General features: G+C 38.8%; 1 protein-coding gene across 2 annotated transcripts; it reads left to right on the plus strand.

The window, feature by feature from the left end:
* The first annotated feature begins 20 nt into the window (after nucleotides 1–20).
* On the plus strand, nucleotides 21–19024 carry CENPN (centromere protein N). Of its 2 annotated transcripts, XM_048870583.2 has the most exons (11): nucleotides 21–253; nucleotides 1035–1215; nucleotides 2718–2763; nucleotides 5482–5541; nucleotides 6068–6144; nucleotides 7984–8151; nucleotides 10235–10336; nucleotides 10932–10989; nucleotides 12263–12375; nucleotides 16623–16746; nucleotides 17085–19024. In XM_048870583.2, the coding sequence occupies exons 1-11, from the start codon at nucleotides 30–32 to the stop codon at nucleotides 17198–17200; spliced, it is 1269 nt and encodes a 422-aa protein (XP_048726540.2). In that variant the 5' UTR covers nucleotides 21–29; the 3' UTR covers nucleotides 17201–19024. The 2 variants fall into 2 exon arrangements, with proteins under 2 accessions (XP_048726540.2, XP_048726541.1); XM_048870584.2 differs by lacking the exon at nucleotides 7984–8151.
* Nucleotides 19025–20252: the final 1228 nt, after the last annotated feature.

A 20252-nucleotide genomic window follows, 5' to 3' on the forward strand; every position in this document is an offset into this window, starting at 1 on the left:
GCGTCACAGGGGGCGGAGCCGGCGGCAGGATGCCGCTCTCACACAGGGCACGTCCCAACGGGGGCGGAGGGAGAGGCGAAACAGCGCTTGCGATTGGGCCATTCAAATGTAGGACGCTGGATGATTGGGCGCTTCGAAGGTGCGGGCGCGACTTGGCGGGAAAGAGCGGGCAGTTTAGGGAGCCCGAAAAAGAACCCCGCTGCTGTGGTGACATGTCCGCGAGCGGCCGGCGCCGCCGGGGCGCCCTTGACAGGTGAGCCGGGAGGGGCTCTGGCCCTGAGGAAATGCTCTTGGGGTGTCCTGCCTGGGACTGGGACTGACCCCCATTTCCTGCGGGAGCGGATGCCCCGCTGCCGCGCCTCCCCAGCCGCGTAGCTTGAAGGGGCCCCAGCGGCGGGTATGTCCGGGGCCTTCCCACGACGGCTCTGCCGGCGGAGTCGCTCCCTCGTGTGGCAGACAGCGCCTTCGGGGGACCGGCTCCCCCAAACCTCGGCCTTCCCCGCTCCGAGGCAGGTGCGTCTTCCTCCCTCCGCGGACCCCGCCGCTTGTCCGCGACCCCCTCGCCCCTCCTTAGAGCCAGCCTCAGGGGACGGATGTTAGGCCGCGGACGGCGAGAAGGGTTGTCCCCGGCAGGGAGCGGCCCTGCTCTGGCTGCACCGCCGGGCTTTCTCGTGCCCTCCGTAAAGCGGGGCAGTAGCTTGGAGGAGTTTACTACGGGAACTCGGACGTTGTCCTTTGTCCAGTCTCGGAGCAGCCTGGGCGGTGACTCCCCGAGGCTAGAACAGGGGCATTTTCTCGCTGTCACGGTGGCCTTAAGGTGCAGCTGATGTGATGCTCCCTCAAAGGAGCGGATGTCCTAAGTCTCGGAAATACGCTGATTCTTTGCAGTGTGTACGAGGAACATTGGAATTGCCAATCAGACCAATGATATGTCTCCAACAGTGGCCAGTACCAGAGCACAGGCCAGTTGGAGTGATCCACACCCCATCTTCCCTCGTCATTGGCTTGTAACTCTTTAATATTGCTTTTTAAAGTGGCTTTACAATGGATGAGACAGTTGCTGAGTATATCAGAAGGACAGTGCTGAAAATCCCACGCCATGAAATCATGGAAATGCTTACGATGTGGGACTTCCTCTCCAAGACGCAGCTGCAGACCATAAACGTGCATCAGATAAAGGAAAGAATTTCTCAAGAAGTGGTGCAGCTTTGTGAGGTGATAACATCCATTGTGAATGGTCTGTCAGGCTGAAACATTTTCATTATATTTGCATAGCAGGATGGCATACTAGAAGCGTGTATTGGTGTTTTTGTAATGTGTGACACACATTTAAGAAGGAAAATGTTCTCATTCTCACATTAACTTTATTTTCTTTATTTCTCATATTGGAAACTATTAACCTGTGCTTGGATTATAGTGCATGAATACTGAGTTGGCCTAACTGATTTTGCTGGGTACACAGCTGGTCCACAGGAAGGCACAGTTGTACTCAATTCTTCCTTGCTCTTTAATTGAATCATATATTAGAGCCTGCTATTGTTAAATCTTTGAGTAATTGTTATGTATTATGGCACTGGGTAGATTCTAGCCATTCAATAGGGATGAAGCTGTTTTGGAGTTCATCTGTATTTGTGAATCTGAATGTTAAACATAAACAATTCTATCTGGACATTTAGAAGGCTAAGATGTACCTATGTTACTCCTAAAATGCTGTCTCTCTTAAGGAGTAGAAAGCCTATAGTTTTTTATTCTTCTGGAATTCTGTAGTGTTATTTCTGAGGTGTGCTGTTTTTGTTTTGACAAACAAGCACATTGGATGGAATAATTTCCTCTGCAAGATTTGTTTTCACTTTACTTGGTGTAAAACAAAATTTCTTCATATGACACTGCTTGTGATAATGTTCCACACTTGGGGCCTGATCCTATAATTGCATTTGCATGGGCAGACCCTGGGCTAGCCTCTGTGGAGTCTGTTATCATATGTGCCCTTAAATTCTACTGTTTGTTGCACAGTTTCAAAGGCATTGAAATCTGTTGGTTCCACAGATTGCTTGTCTATAGTATTAATATGCAAGCTACAGGTGCAAGCCAAAAAGACTTACTGAATGCCATAAATAGTATTATTAAACTACTTTTAATGGGATAACAAATGTCAGGTTTAAAATAGCTACGGTGTTTTGTAGAAACTTCTTTACCTATGTTCCTAAGAGCATCTGAGATTCTTCAGATGGCATGAAATTTTAAAAACTAAATAAAATTGATGGGAGGAAAATCATAGTTCACCTTTTACCTGGTTTGGATAATGAAACACTAGTCATTTTCTCTTCTGTTTATGATAAAGTTTAGTTAATTTCACTTATTAAGTCTTGTGTACTAGTTCAGAATAGCAATGTTTAAATTGCAACTCCTGTAGAGGGAGTGCATAAATACACTCAAATAGCTTTCTTTAAAAAATATATAATTGAAAACATGGCTAATACTGGATTTGGCAAAACCTTTTTTTAACTATATGCTCTTTGTGACAGGGAGTTTGTCTTCCTGTGTTTAGAAACTGCCTAGCATTCTGTCGCCATTAATGCAATCTAAGTAATGTTAACAGTACCTACATTCTGGGGCTAAAATTCCAGACAGCATTTCTTTAAGCTGCAATTTTAATGAAGTTCTATAAAGAACTCTGGCTCTACAGTTCACCATGCACTGTACATATTTTCTTGCAGGAAAACTCTGCAAGTATCAAGCAAGCAGCCATCCTAGACATGATTTGTAAGTTAAAAATACCTTTTCTTTATCTTTTGTCTGACATTCTCAAATAACTTCTAATGCATAGAATTGCCCTTATGAGATATTGGTATGTTAAGAATGGTCTGACCCGGTATGGCCAATGGTCCATCTAGCCCAGGATCCTGTCTTCTGACAGTGGCCAGTGCCAGATGCTTCAGAAGAAAGGAACAGAACAGGCAACTTATTAGGTGATTCATCCCCTGTTGTCCAGTCTCCACTTCTGGCAGTCAGAGGTTTAGGGGAACACCCAGAGCATGGGGTTGCATCCCAGACATTCTTGGCTGATAGCCACTGATGGACTTAACCTTCGCGAACTTATCTAATTCTTTTTTGAACCCAGTTAAATTTTTTGGCCTTCCCAACATCCCCAGGCAATGAGTTCCACAGGTTGATTGTGTGTTATGTGAAGTACTTCCTTATGTTTGTTTTAAAACTGCTGTCTATTAATTTTGTTGGGTGACATCTGGTTCTTGTGATATGTGAAGTGATAAATGACACATCTGTATTCACTTTCTCCACTCTGTTCATGATTTTATAAACATCTGTCATATTATCGATCATATCCTTAGTCATCTCTTTTTCTGAGCTGAACAATTTGTCTGTTTTTAATCTTTCCTCATATGGAAGTTATTCCATACCCTCAATCAATTCTAATATCTTTTTTGAGATGGGGTGATCAGACCTGTATACAGTATTCAACGTGTGGGTGTACCATGGATTTATATGGTGGCATTATGATATTTTTTTGTCTTTTCTATCTCTTTTTTTCCTACTGGTTCCTAAAAGTGTTAGCTTTTTTGAGTGCTATGCACATTGAGCTGATGTTTTCAGATAACTGTCCACGATGACTCCAAGGTCTTTCTTCTTGAGTGGTAACAGCTAATTTAGAGCCCATCATTTAGACTGTATGGTTGGGATTATGTTTTCCAATGTGTTATTTTGCACTTATCAACATTGAATTTCATCTACTATTTTGTTGCCCAGTCATCCAATTTTGTGAGATCCCTTTGTAACTCTTTACAATCTGTTTCAGACTTAACTATCTTACATAATTTTATATCGTATGCATACTTTTCCCACCTCACTGTTTACCCCCTTTTCCAGATCACATATGAATATGTTGAACAGCACTGTTCCCAGGACAGATCCCTGTGGGACCCTGCTATTACCTCTCTCCACTGTGGAAACTGACCATTTATTCCTACCCTTTGTTTCCTGCCTTTTTAACCAATTACTGATCCATGAGAGGACCTTCCCTGTTATCCCATGACTGTTTGCTTAAGAGCCTTTGGTGAGGGACCTTGTCGAAGCTTTCTGAAAGTCCGAGCATACTATATCAACTGGATCACTTTGTCCATATGCTTGCTGACACCTTCAAAAAATTGTAATACATTGGTGTGACATGATTCCCCTTTACAAAAGCCATGTTGACTTCCCCAACATATCATGTTGATCTGTGTGTCTGATAATTCTGTTCTTTACTGAAGTTTCAAATAATTTTCCTGATGCTGAAGTTAGTCCTGTAATTACCAGGATCGCCTCTGGAGCCTGTTTTAAAAATTGGCATTATGTTAGCTATCCACCAGTCATAGGAGGGGCTGGGGGTTGCCCCATGGCTGGGCTCTGGGGCAGAGGGGGTTGGATGCTGGGGGCTGCCCCGTAGCTGGGCTCTGGGCTTCGGCCACCCTGCAGCTGGGCTCGGGGAGGGGGCTGGTGTCTGGAGGCCGCCCTGGGGCTGGGTGCAGAGGCCAGGGGACCGCTCTGGGGTCTGGGTATCTGGGCTGGGGGGTGCCCTGCGGCTTAGCTCGGATGGGGGTGGAGGGAGGTCCAGGGTGTCTGAGTTCTGGCGGCCTCACACAGCCCCCTCCAGCACCTCCCAACTGGAACTGAGTTTTGTAAGGGTTTCTTTAACTCTACTCCTAGAGGAATCTTTTTTGCTGTTGTCTGTGTTGTTGACCTGCTTGTTGACTGGTATTTTGAAATAAATTACCAAAATTGAAACTGGATTGATTATATTGTGGTGTTTTGACACAATATGTAGAATTTTGCAGAATTTTTAATTTTTTGGCGCCAAATTCCCCCAGGAGTAATATGGGTGTTAGTTTAATTCAGACAGCAGTGTATGGCAGATCAGCTTCTACAAATCCAGATGGATCTCTAAATTCAACATAATTATAATTTGAACATTAAGAATTGTATATAATTTTTGTTTATGTGGAAAACTGAAGTATGAGTGATTCCAAAATTGCTGTCTTGTTAATTTTTTGTTGCGTGTGGCTCTAGCTGTTTCCTATACACTGATAACTCTATGTACTTAGAAGTTGGCAAACTCTTGTAAGTCTTTCTTTTTTTCTCTAATTGCCCTAAACAACCGAATTCAAGTTAAGAAACAGTTTTGGTAACTTGCATGTAATCATTTTTAAAGAGTGAATTGGGAGGAGGTTACCTCTTCATTAATTAGTTAACAAATAATTCAACAAATTTTAATGTCTCCTATATAAAAATGCCTTTTTTACTTGTAGACTAGAAGCTACCTGCAGCTTAGGACAGTCTTGATCACCAAGACTTTTTTTTTTTTTTTAAATATGAGGACAATTGTTTGAAAGTGATCTGATCACAAATAATGTATGTCAATAGTTTACTCAAAACAGTTATGTTCCATGTTGACTGCATCATTGGGCAACTTTTTTATCTCCCCAGACAACCACACCTATCGGAACAAGAAGATTTGGACTGTTTACCAAATGACCAAAGCAGTGGGTAGGTAAACACCTTTCTCTAAAGATATCACCTCTACAGGATTCTCACTCATAGGAAAGGTCCTTCATTTTTGGTTTTTACATACCTCACTCCTACCCAACCCCAGGAAATTTTCTCAGTTTTATAAATTTGGTTTGTACTGATTCCTCCTACTCCCTCAATTTTGGACGAATCAGGGGCATGAAAATACTGATTGTTAGGAAAATCCAATATATTATATTAGGTAGATGTATTTATGTTGTTAATAAATTAGTCTATCTGTTAAGGTGAGACAGTATAAGGGAAGAGACATGTATGCACGTGTGTGTGTGGTATGTCAGTGCTCACGTCCTAAAAAAAGAAGTCCCGAAACTCCCCAGAGAGATTAAACTGACACTATATGATCTATTTAATAGTTAAAATAAATGTTTAAATTCTTGGGTTGATGCTACATCACTGTAATACCGTTTTGCTGTAACAGACCAAATTATGTCTAACAGTCATAATTTTGTGTTTACAGTAAGTGGTATCTCTTCTTGTATAACAGGTGAAGAAACTGACGCTTTTAACTTGGCAGATTTCAAATACAAATTTAAGAGAAGTCTTCAGTCAGCTCTGAAAAATGTAAGAATAAAACTGTTCTAAATGAGTTGCAACTCTGTAATATAAAGGGTGGTTATTATATCGTCTTTAGGAAGATAATTCTTGATTTGTCCCTGCTTTTTAACCAAAACTTGAAGTAAATCTGTAAATTGCTGGAGTCATGGGGGATTGTATTTGAAATACCAAGGAGAAACTATATATACTGCCCCAGTAATAGTGTTTACCTTCAGACTTGCTTTTTCTGGTTGAGGGAAGTGAAAAGTGGCAGAGTTCTGTCTTAAAATATAGTGTTACCTGTTTCAGGCTCCAGAGAAATACAATTGTATTTCCAATTTTGTATATTTTTAGTACTAAGGAACACTCTGCCATTATTACTGAGTAGATAAACAAGTTTGAGCCTGTACTTCAGAAAATACACAAACTAGATAAATATAGCTGAATCAGGCTTCAAAAAGCATTGCTAGATACAAAAATGGAACGTTGCTTATATAGGCCAGAAGAGTGCAGTGTTTCAGGACAAATACATCTGAGACTTTAAAGCTAGAGTGGTCATATGGCCTAGATGTAATTGATACTGTTCTAATCTGTCAATCAATAAGACAATCTGTTAACTAATAATATATAAATAAACATGTCTCTCACCAAACAATCTGAGTGGAACTTGAAGTAGCCATGTAATTTTTTTTATCAATAAGCAGAAAACAGAGGGTGGAAGTGGGAGGGTGTATGCACGATTCTGAAGTTAGCAGCAGTAGTAAAAATGGAGTCAGAAATAGTAAACTGCTCTTGCACATGGTCTCTAGCTTATGCTTCAATTTATTATCCCTAGTGGGCATATTTTGTGTGTTTTGAAGTTTTGGCCCCGATACTGTTATATTTTTGGTGAAATTTTATATTGTCTAGTAGACAGTGGTGTTCTTGGGTCACATACTGTATAAAGTAGTGTCCAACATGTGACCTAGGGAGCTACTCATGGCTATAAGGAATGAATGTGTAGGAAAATTATCTGATTATCAATTGAATGTGTTCCTTTCATCAGTATATGAAACACTTGTCACTATTGGAGGGGGACACTGCTTCCTTAGCAGACTCGGGAGCATTGTGAGCAGCTGTTTTCTTTCTTGATGCAACTGCTGAGCAGTTTGCCTGCATTGCAAGGGAGGGAGAAAAAAATGACTGTGACTGGCCAATTGCCTCCTTCCCCCTCTTCCCTCATTAGAAGCAGTATAGGAGCTTGACTGGCTCTGCCTGAACCTAGGAGAGCACCTAGCAAAGGCTGGCTTCCCTTCCCCACATAGCCACTCAGGGTAACTTGGTATTGGTGAGTGAAATTGAAAACCAATAACCAGTTGAACAGCAACCTGAGTGGTAAAAGGAAATGGAACAGGGCAGAGAAACTACCCCAAGGCGTTGACTGTGGACCTTGACCTCTTTGAAACATGTTCAGTCCTGAGGCTGAAAAGCGACTACTGTAATGTAACCTCACACCTGTAAAATGGGTAGTGGAATAGACTCATTAGAATGGAAACACTTGGGTTACTGTCACTCGTGCTCCACATACAATACAAAGATATTGCTGCTATCTACCTTTGCTTCCAATAAGGGTGCTTACATTTAAAAAAAAAAAAAAGACGCCTTCTAATGTAAAGATATTTTCTAAACATTACAGGTTAAATTCCATCTGGTGAAAGAACCTTGTGAAAGTCAATGGGATATGTTTCTCTTTCATCAGCAGTGGCATATCACATGTTCATGTATAATGCATAAACGCAGGGGAACAGTTAACCCACACAACCTTAATTTTGGTGTCTCCTGATTTGAGTGCCTAACTAAATTATAGCTTTTGATTTTTCTAATCAGGTGACGATCAACTTCAGAGAATATGAGGATAATGCAATATGGATTCGAATTGCTTGGGGAACACAGTATACAAAGCCAAATCAGTACAAAGCTACTTATGTTGTGTATCACTCGCAAACTCCCTATGTCTTCATTTCCAGTCTTAGGAACCGCATACCTCTTTGTCAGGTATAGAGCAAACTTGACTGTTATAGATCTCCATCATGTTGTTTCTAGTTATCAAAAGAGGGTTGTTGGAAGTGTGAGCAAACATCACACTGGAAAATCTGGAATGTAGTTGTTTGGTCTGGAAACATAACACAATCTTTAGATTAGATCCCTAAATGGAGTTCACTAGGGGCGTTCAGAGGCACAAGTGCATACGTGCATTATTTGTGCTCCTCTCGTATACCACTTTAAAATCCATACCAAAACTCCTTAAATACAAACCATGTAGAATAACTGCCTTTAAGCTTTTTCTCTTTATAGAAAGTTAATTTAATAAAGTGAGTTTGTGCTTTTACTAGACTATATAATTTTAAATCTCTGAACTGGATATGCTTGTGTTGAGGATATGTTAACTTGCAAGGTATCTTTACTTCACATCTTTAAACTGAATTGCTACAAGTGGCCATATGATGGGTCTTAAAAGCTGGCTTAGAGTAGAAGTGATAGTTACTGACAAAAATAGGGGTCATGTCCTATTATTGCCTATTAAAACCACTTATTATTGGCACTTGTCCCTATTACCTGTGTGACCCTCTTGGAGACTGGCAGTGGATGTTCTAGGTACAGTAGAACCTCAGAGTTATGAACACCTTGGGAATGGAGGTTGTTTGTAACTCTGAACAAAACGTTATGGTGGTTCTTTCAAAAGTTTACAACTGAACATTGCCTTAATACAGCTTTGAAACTTTACTTTGCAGAAGAAAAATGCTGCTTTCCTTTTATTTTTAGTAGTAGTTTACTGTACTGTATTTGCTTTTTTTTTTTTTTTTTTTTTGTGTGTGTGTGTGTGTGTCGGTCTCTGCTTCTGTCTGATTGCATACTTCCAGTTCCAAATGAGGTTTTGTGGTTGACTGATCAATTCATAACTCTAGTGATAGTAACTCTCAGGTTCTACTATATTCAAAATCTGAAAGCAAATTGCAAGTACAGTTTTGTGTGTTCTTAAAGTGACCACCTAAGCTTCTGAGGCCTTGCACTATGAGAACTGGATGTACTGGCTCAAAGAATGGGTATACTGAGTGTCCAAATTATTGACATTAAGATCATGGGGCAGATCTCTGAGATCTTAGTTCAAATTCTTGGAAATTTACCTTTCCAGTAACATAACCTTTAACTTCTAATAATCCAGGAGAAAGACCTGGGTTTATTAGTCAATTACAAGATGACTGTCCTGTAATTCATTATAGAATGAATCAGGCCAGGTATTTCCAGGAGTGATAGGGAAGTATTAATGCCATTGTATAAAGCACTGGTAAGACCTCCTTTGGAATACTGTGTACAGTTCTAGTGGCCCATGTTCAAGAAAGACTAATACAAACTGGAACGGGTTCAAAGAGAGACTACTAAGATGATCACAGGAATGGAGAATCTGTTTTATGAGAGGAGGTTAAAAGAGTTTGGCTTGTTTAACTTAGGAAAATGAAGGCTATGGGGAGATATGCTCGTGCTCTATTATTATATCATGGAGTAAACACCAGGGAGGGAGAAGAGTTGTTTAGGCTAAAGGCTTCTAGCCATCAGAATAGTGTAGTTTTGGAACAGCCTTCCAATACAAGGGTGCAGCCGAGTGAGCAAATAACCTACCTAGTTTTAAGATGGAGCTTGATAAGTTTATAAACAAGATTATGTGACTAGTTTGTCTGTGATACCAAGGGACTGGACTCAATCCATGAAGTCCCTTCCAGTTCTGTATTAATAAGTTCATATCTTACTGTGCAGAGAATCAAGCTATCCCTAAGTATGCACAGCATGATGATGCAGAGCTTAAACTACAGTTCTATTTTTTATTTATGTGTTTATTTTGGTGGTTGGGATCTTCTTTCTTTCAAATTCTCTACATTACTGCAAAGATCATATGGCTTTATAACAGCCTGTTTAACTTTGCATTTTTCAGATATGAGAATCGTCTTTGGTGATAGTGACTGAACCTACAACTTAACAGCTGTATAAAAATGTTGCATTAGCCAGAAATGTTGCATTTTATTGTAAATATAATGGTGACTTAAGAAGTAATGATAAAAATAATTTCAATTTTTATTTAAAGGCACTGGTTCATGCTTCCAATTACCATGACATCCATGAAATGGAGCTCCGAAGCCGTTGTTTAGACTCCCTTAAAGATATTGTGTTCAAGAGGTATAGCCAGGTGAGCCACTTTTCAAGTTTATTCTAAGGTAAGTCTTGGTTTTTTGTTTCAGGCCTGGCTCTAAACTTCCTAGCAGGTGGGGAAAACCTCTTCCAAGAATTCATCATGTTACAAGTAATACTGAACTACTGAGGTAGACAGCCTTTCAGTAAGGTAACATAAAATGGTGACCTAAAACCTAGTTTCCCACCTACCGCTTTTTAGAGGCATTCCTGAATTACCAATTAAACTATAACATAGAATTTTGGATAAAATGATTTAATCTTAAAATTTCGTATTATTACTACTTCATTGGTCTCAATAAAGTACTGACTTGGCAACTATTAGAATAGGTATTTACTCTGCTTGTCTAAAGAACACTTCCAAATAGAGAAATGTTTTCTGAGTATAGTCAGGGAAAACATCACTTTCCAAAACTAGGATTTCGGATTCTTAACTTCCCATAATTGGTAAGAGCAAGGAGAGCACTCTGTTTCAGAAGGTTTTCAAAAAAACCTGAAAACTATTTCTAGTGAGAGCTCCTAGAACTGGAAATAAACTGATTGTAAAGACCTTATCTTGTCTCCTCCCACACTTTTTTGTATTTTGTTTTTAGACTTTCCAAACATATCACCCAAGACCTCTACAAGAAAGCAATGTTGCTCCAGAAAAGGGTATATGCTTATTTTTTTAAAAATATATGGCCTTTTAAAATAAGCTTTGCTCTGAAATATCATTCCTTTTCAGGTTTGCATTCTCAGCTCTTTTAAATGTTTCTTGTTATAAAGTGCCACATAATTCTTATATTACATTCATAGTATAGTACAGTACATACACTGCATTGATTGCTGCTTGCCAGACTACACCTCCACCCTTTCCAAGGCTGGCTGAGTTCTGTTTACGAACTCACCGAACATCATTTGGACACTTATGTCATGGTTCTGATTCTCATACTAGCTTGGCTGGTCAGATAGACTCCACTATCTTACAGTAACTGTCTTCTTTGAAATGTTTTGTCCACCTGGCTCCTGTGACCTGCCCTCCATTCCCGCTCATTCTCAGTACAGATTGATTCTAAAGACAAATTAGCAAGTGGTTGGGGCCACACTGCTCTAATTGCCCTTGGGTGGGGGGACATGTTGAGCACAAGCACAGCCCCAGTGAATGCTGCTGGTCAAAAGATTTTGGTCTTGTACATAGGAGGTGTGTGTTCATGATAAGTAGGATCCACGTGGACAAAACATTCAAGGTAGACTTTTCATACAGCTGCTGTAAAGTTTCTTTCCTTTGTGAGATAACATGCTTGTTTGATTTCTGGCTGGCTTCTGCAGGGTTGCCTTAACTAAGAAATTCAACGTGCAGTTCTGAAGCTGTTAGCTTTGCATAAAATGAGAACTTTTGTCGAATTATGACTTTCGTTAAGAAATTGTTTTTCCTAAGCTTGTTTCTTTGGTCGGAAAATAATATTTTCACTTATTTATATGACTTACCTAGGATTCTTTTGGGTGTTTGGAAAAACAGCTAATGAAATCTAGGTAATTCCCAGAAAGCAATCTTCATAGGCTAATTACTTTTTAAATGTCAAACTTCTAAAAGCCTGGGTGGACTGATGCTCCTAAAATTAAGCTGCTTATAACATTTGCTTAGAGTTAGGCATGCAAGCATTCACTCCCACATCCACAAAGTACACAATGCTAAACTTTTTTCCTTTTTTGGTCTGGCTATTTTGTTAGTTTAGAGTTGGTTTTAAGTGGTGAATCTTCATGTTTCACTAGCTATCTGCCAGATGATCATTTTGCGCGTTCTCTAGAACTTGTATTCTATTCTGGGTATGTCACATCTAAAAATCATTCCCAAAGAAATGGAATGTGTACATAATAGCTAAACAGTGCCACATGAAAGTTAACAGGGTGTGGTGTTCGTTTTGTTTTTTTCCCCCTCCTCCAGTGGATCCGAGGATAATTCAAGAAAATAAAAGGGAAAAAGAGAGAATCCAGAGTGTGAATCAGGAGGTCTTTGGTGAGGGTCTCCAACCAAAAATAGAATTTGCACAATATAAGGTGATAAACACGTTTAATCCTTTTAATTTGGTTAAAACGACTAATCAGTAGATGTGTTAAAGCACAATTGTAAAAAAATTCTCTAGTTTTTCTTCCAAACTTTTGCACAGAACGTTACTAGAGTTTTTTCATAAACTAGTTACAATTATAGATTTCTAATGCAGAGCTCTTGTTGCATTCATGCAATCTAGTGCCCAAAGAAGTTACATTTAAAATTCTGGATCATATCTCAGTCTTGCACGACCCATACTAATTGAGTAATAGTGACTTTTTAATTTGATCATAATCTTGAGAGCAAAGTATTTTGGCTGTTGTACTATAATAAAATGAGATTTTAAGTACTGGTGAAATGGAAGTCCAGATTATACAGAGTACTTATAAAACCAACTACCAATATAGGTAACACTCAATAGATCGTTGAAAAATATCTGTTCATAACTAAGGCTATGTTTTAGTCATGGGTATTTTTAGTAAAAGTCATGGACAGGTCACAAGCAGTAAACAAAAATTCACAGCTCCATGACCAGTCCATGACTTGTACTATATACCCCTGACTAAATCTTGGTCAGGCGGGGGGGAGGGAGCGGAGGCAGTGTGCAGAGCTGGGAAGGAGGAACATGTCCCCGCTTTTGGGGAGCTCCCTGAGGTAAGTGCCACCCAGGGCCCTTACCCACTCCTGCATCCCTGCCCTGAGCCCCCTCCCACACCCAAACTCCTGCTGCTGGGGGAGGGGGACGCGGTGGCCCGAGACTGCCCCAGCAGCAGCAAGTGCAGCTGGCCCAGGATCTGCCTGAGCTGCTCAGGCGGCCCCTAGGCCAGCCACTGCAGAGGTCACAGAAGGTCACGGAATCTATGACCTCTGGGACAGACTCGCAGCCTTATTCATAACAAAACCAATTCTTAATGTATCTTTGGGGATTCCAAGAGATGACCCTTAATGTTTTACCATATACACTGGACATAATTGCGTTTTTTTTTTTTTTAGTGGAGAATTGTTTGTCACATGGGGGCACCCCTGATTTCATTAAAAAGGTATTCTTCCACCTAGAAATGTGTTTTCATTAGCAAACAGGTTGTTGAAAGGCATAAATAAAATAATTGTAATAGGCCCTGTTAACAAACTTTTAAAATGTATGCCCAAGACGTGAAGTCAGAAGTTAATCAAAGCAGCATGTTAGTGTTTTAAAGGAGCAGCTGCACCAACTATAGCTGTGGTAGGAACTGGCTTGAAGTGACTTGAGCCATGCTTGAGAGAAAAATCCAGACAGGAAATATCCAGCTAGGAAAGGAGCAAAGGAAGACACGGGCAGCCAAAACACTTGAGGGAGGAAAAAGGCCAAAGATTGTGTAAGTGGAAATGTGCAGTGAGGAACTGGAGTGAAAGCCTCAGAGGATTGGGATATCTGTCCCAATTCAGGCCAGAATTGGATTGTCTAGAGCAGTGGTTCTCAAACTGTGGGTTGGGCCCCCAAAGTGGGTCGCGACCCCGTTTTAATGGGGTTGCCAGAGCTGGCATTAGACTTGCTAGGGCCGAAGCCTGAGCCCCACCGCCTGGGGCCAGAGCCGCAGCACAAGGGCTTCAGCCCGGGGTGGTGGGTTTCAGGTTACAGGCTCCCACTTGGGGCTGAAGCCCTTGGGCCTTGGTCCCTCTGCCTGGAGCAGTGGGGATCAGGCTTTGGTTTTGGCCCCCCTGCCCAGGGTGGCAGGGCTTGGGTGGGCTCAGGCTTCAGTCCCCCCTCCTGGAGTCGTGTGGTAACTTTTGTTGTTAGAAGGAGGTTGTGGTGAAATTAAGTTTGAAAACCCCTGACTAGAGACTCTAGAATAAATAATTTTGGGACATTAGATATGAGAAGTCTACATTGAACAGCTCATTCTTCTGATACTTGTACTCCCTGCCTAATGTATTCTCTAGCATATCTAACAATCTCACAGGAGGCGATAGATTTTTTTCTTAGCTAAAACTTGTGATTGGAATGTCTTCTCCCACAACCTAGTTAATGAGAATATTAATCATTTCTGTGGTGTTTAATTCAAAAGGGGTTAAAAGGCCTCTAAACTTAAATCATGCTTATGTCTGAAAATGTTTACCTATTACGGTTCCAAGCAACACTTAAAATGATTATAACTGAAAGATTAGAGAATTTAATTTGTTTATTTTATGCACTAATCAGTTTTCTGTTTGCATGAATCCTCCATTCAGCAAATGGGGAGAAAATCTTTTTTTAAATAAGAAATTGATTATGAAACAATAAAAGCTGACAAGTTAAGGGCAAGTATGGTAGCTGAAATATCTTTTAAATAGGGCTGTGGATTAATAGAGTTAACTTACGCGATTAACTAAAAATCGCAATTAAAAAAATGAATTGTGATTTTAATCATACTGTTAAGCAATAGAACATCAATTGAAATTTATTAATTATTTGTGAGTTTTTCTAATATATTGATTTTAATTAAAACACAGAATACAAAGTGTATAGTGTATACAAAGTGCTCACTTTATATTTTTAATTGCAAATATTTGCACTGTAAAAATGATAAAAGAAATAGAATTTTTCAATTTACCTCATACAAGTACTGTAGTGCAGTCTCTTTATTGTGAAAGTGTAACTTACAAATGTAGATTGTTTTGGTTTTGAGTGAAGTTATGTAACAAAAAAAAATATAAAACTTTAGAGCCCACAAGTCCACTCAGTCCAACTTCTTGTTCTGCCAATCACTCAGACAAACAAGTTTGTTTACATTTATGGGAGATGATGCCCATTTCTTATTTACAATGTCACCTGACAGTGAGGACAGGCTGTCGCATGGCACTTTTGTAGCCAGCCTTGGAAGGTATTTACATGCTGGATATGCTAAACATTCATATGCCCCTTCATGCCTCTGCCACCATTCCAGAGGACATGCTTCTATGCTGACGATGCTTGTTTTTATTAAAAAAAAAATGCATTACTTAAATTTGTGACTGAACTTCTCGGGGGGAGAATTGTATGTCTCCTGCTCTGTTTTACCTGGGTTCTGACACACTTCATGTTCTAGCAGTCACAGATGATAACATAGCACATCTTCATTTTAAGAACACTTCCACTGCAGATTTGACGAAACGCAAAAAAGGTACCAATATGAGATTTCTAGCACTTGTGAGATAGCAACAGCACTTGACCCAAGGTTTAAATATCTGAAGTGCCTTCCAAATCTGAGAGGGATGAGGTGTGGAGCATGCTTTCCAGAAGTCTTAAAAGCAACACTCCAATGCGGAAACTACAGAACCCGAACCACCAAAAAAGGAAATCAACCTTCTGCTGGTGGCATCTGACCTAGATGATGAAAATGAACATCCTTCAGTCTGCACTGCTTTGGATGGTTATTGAGCAGAACCAGTCATCAGCATGGACACGTTCTTTGGAATGGGAGTCGAAGCATGAAGGGACATATGACTCTTTAGCGCATCTGGCATGTAACTATCTTGCGACACCGGCTACAACAGTGCCATGTGAACGCCTGTTCTCTCTTTCAGGTGACATTGTAAACAAGAAGTGGGCAACATTGTCTCCCATCAACGTAAACAAACATGTTTGAGAGAGAGGCTAAACAAGAAGTAGGAGTGAGTGGACTTGTAGGCTCTAAAGTTTTACATGGTTTTATTTTTGAATGCAGTTTTTTTTACATAATTCTATATTTGTAAGTTCAACTTTCATGATAAAGTGCTTACACTATAGTACTTGTATTAGTGTTTTGTAATTGAAATCAATATATTTGAAATGTAGAAAACATCCAAAAAAATATTAACAGTGCAATTAATCACGATTAATTATTTTAATCTCTTGGCAGCCCTACTTTTAAATTAAGAATTTAATGTTTTTAACCTTGGTAGTTTCCTTTAATACTTAAAAATAAATGAAATAAAGAAGACTGGTCTATTTTCAATTTTAAAGAAGGGCAACTGGATATCTGGTTAGAAGGGATGAGGGCCTGAGGAGGTCACCACTTAGCACCAGGAAATGCTTGACTTATGGTTTAGCACAACAGTTATTACAACCAAGTTTTAAATAGCAATTGCCCATTTTTGTATGGTGTTAAACTGAAGGGCACGTTGCCATAAATTGTTTACAGATCTCCTCCCAGTTGAGAGAAGAGAGGACACATCCAACAAAAAAGCAGGGCTTTAGTTTTAATATTGCCTTGTTTTTTAATAGTTTGTACATAAAGGCATATCCTTCTTGTGACCCCTGAATGCTTTGTGTTCACAGCTTGAAACAATGTTTAAAGGTGAACCTGAAATGGACATTCTAACTGAAAAAGAACCATTCAGATGTATAGTCAAATTTTCCAGTCCCCATCTTTTAGAAGCATTGAAATCCTTAGCACCAGCAGGTGAGTGCTATAATATTAATAGGTGAACTATTTTACTATGTTGTCTTCCATTTAGCTTGCAAATCTTTCATAAGTGATATTTGAGTGGTTAATCTGATTCTGTGTACATATAAATAGAAATTTAGTGAACTACAAGAATTCTTCTGTAGATAACCTTAGCAGATGAGGCCAGATTAGACATGTAAACTCATGCTTTTGTGCAAATTTTCTTACAGAATTACAGTGATTGAACGTGGTTACTCAATTTATACCTTTAATCTAAATCATATGTGAAAGATAAATTGGTGGATGAGTTAGGCTATAATTCCTTTTTTTTTTTTTTTCCTCCTTCCCTCCAGGTATGGCTGATGCACCTCTTTCACCATTACTTACATGCATACCACAAAAAGCCAGGAACTATTTTAAAATTAAAGAGCGAAAAGGCATACTTTCAACAAGCTGTGTAGGCCCCTGACTTTTTTTTTTTTTTACTGCAAAGACTCATTCACCGAGAATTGTGTATATAATGTGTATTTAATTACTGTATTTAATCAAAAGATAAATTTCAGAACCATTTTTAAAACTAATTTATTCTTTGGTAATCCCTTGTATCATTTTAAATGATAGTCTACATTTAAGATTATACTTTTTCTCTACTGTTCATTTTTAACAAATGGGTTAGCCAATGAGATTGACTAAATGGTCTGTCGTCTAGCAGATAGCTGAAACAGTAAATTCAGCTAATTAAATTAGTTCATTGAAGTTCTTCTGTGAATCATAATGTATTCAGTGGATGCACACAATAAATTAGAGAATGGATCTAATCAGAATGCAATAAGTCAAGTAATGTAGCAGATTAGCGTTCTTTCAGTGTACTAGCACCATTTAACAAAATGGTTATGCCCACAGTCTGTCATCTAGCATCAGACATTAATTCTGAGTGAGAATGTCAGGAGACCAATCTACTTGGAAAACTAACATTCTAGCCTGGCCTTGATGTTTTCATTTTTCAACAGAAGACTTCCTTCCTGTGACAATATTCTATTGTCATGACTTCATTTATAGTGAGATGCATTTTTTAAAAAAAATTTTTTAAATGAGGTTATGGGCTTCTGATGACTAGCAAAAGCTGGTATCAAACATTTGGTGCATATTTTTCATATCCTTAAAATGGTGTTAAATATCTAACAAACAGATGTGATACTTAATGTACAATAGGTTTTTAATAATTTATTTTATCAAATGACTGAGTAACTCGGTATCTAAACAATTAAAGATAGTTACTTAAGTTTCCCCATAAGTAAAAGACACTGAAACTTTCTGTTGAAGCAAATTACTTTTTAAGAGTAAATTATAAAGCAGTAACACTCTGGAGATTAAGGGCCTACAAAGTGCATCATTAGGGCTGAACACATCCCTGCTTACTACAATATCTTTAATATAGTTGGTAAGGGGGAAAAAATCTGGTGACTACTAAATATGAGTTGCTGTTCATGATGTGTGAAATAAGTTAGACATGAGATATGCAAAACCCAAGCTATATACAATTAGACAAATCTCTGGGCACTTATCTGACAACAAATACTAACTGTAATAAACTATATAAATGGCTGAGGTAATCCACTGAATGGTCTCATTTGGGCCCCAGTTTAGCAATATATCAAAGCCTATGCCCAACTTTGAACATGTCAGTAGTCCCACTGACTTCAGTAGAACTATTCATGTGCATACAGTTTGGTATGTGTTTTTGTACCTCACTGAATGGTGGTCTTATCTTGAAAGGACTATCTGCTACTAATGAAGTCCAATAGCAAAGTTTCTATCTGACCTGAATGGATGTAAGATCAGACCCAATGTTTGTAATCACTAATCTTTCTAGGGTCTGATCCTGCCACACTCCTTGTACACTAAAACTTGACTTTGTATTCATAAAGATTGCAGAACCAAGCAAATGTAGTGTTCAAGCAGAAATAGGGTTTGCAGTAAAGTTCTAAGTGTTCATAATTAAATAGACATTTTGAATTTCACCCATTTAATATTTTAAGCTACAGATGTAATTTACTTGGTTTGAAGATCACTTGTATTGGTCAAAATGTCTCTTAGATTCTGTATTGGTTAGCAATTTATTGTTGATGTATTTTGTGTATTCAAATTTTTTATTTGCTTAGATAATGTCCATATGCAAAGAGAATTTTTCAGAAAGGTTGTGGTATAGTATACCAAACTATTTTGTTAAATTTTGTGTGATTTTGTTTTTGTTACGTTTGAAAGAACCAATAAAAATTTAAAGTAGAACTTGGCAGAAGTTTGGCTTGAGATACTTAAGTATGATACATTTATATTGAGTATTTTTTGTAATGATTATAAACTGAATCCTGTGTCCTGTACAGTATTGGACCTATCCTGCTATTTTATAAGTACATTTTTTTAACTAAAATTCAGCGGAATTGAAAGTGTTTAAGTGTAATATTAAGCTATTATTACTTTTAAGAGTCTGTTTTAATCCATGATCGAAACTAAGACCTGTCTACAATCCCCATAAGAAGGGAAAGACTACTTATAAAAGCATAATCCACAAAAGATGAATGAAAGTTCCCTATCTCAAGTATTTCTTATCTTCAGCAATTTCTCAGCAGATTTAATGTCCCTAAATATACTTTCTTTCTATAATGAAACTAACATGTTAAAACATTACGGTTGCAAAGTCAAGCACTCAAAAGTTAGGAAATGCCAGAATTAAGGTTACCTGTGCAACTTTAATTTGGCTCCCTTGTGTGTATACACTGATATAATCTTTAATTAGTTGATCACATACTATTTTTGCTACAGAACCCCTGCCTTATTCAATGCGCAGGATAGATGGTACTCTCTTAAGGAGGAACTATTTATTTTGTTACCTCCTTGTTCAGTGAGTGAGCCCATTCCTTATTTACTGCACACTGACAAGCTGTAGGCTTTTCTTTTGACAGTGAGTGAGGAATGCACTTAGTCTTCTGACCTCCAACCATCACACAGAATGATCACTTGCTTTGAAATCAGCATTTTCTGTTTTAAGTCCTTAACTTGTACAATGCTAGTAAAGGATTTTTTTTCTTTGATGGATTATTTAGTTACAGGTGTATATGCAATGTATACACGGTGCTTCTGAAGCATTTGGCATTGGCCACTGTAGAGAGACGGGATACTGGGCTAGATGGACCATGGGTCTGACCCAGTATGGCCGTTCTTATGTAAATGTTTACCATTACATTATAACAGGATAGATAAGTGAAAACAATGCAAATAGAATCCCATTAGTTTTCATGAAGTTTAAACACCCAATACATTCTTGTACATCTAACCATTACTTTGATCTACACTAATACACAAGTGAATTGACCTGAATACACTCTAGCATGACCTGGTCTGTCACCATCACAGTAGTGTCTTCCACATTCAATGCCCGGTTTGGTTGGCATGTCCTACGGTCATTGTTTAAGTAGGACTTCTAGTACCCACCTCCAAGCAGACAGACAACTGCTTGTTAG

This window comes from Caretta caretta, chromosome 12, assembly GCF_965140235.1.
Source record: "Caretta caretta isolate rCarCar2 chromosome 12, rCarCar1.hap1, whole genome shotgun sequence".
NCBI classification, from domain to species: Eukaryota; Metazoa; Chordata; order Testudines; family Cheloniidae; genus Caretta; species Caretta caretta.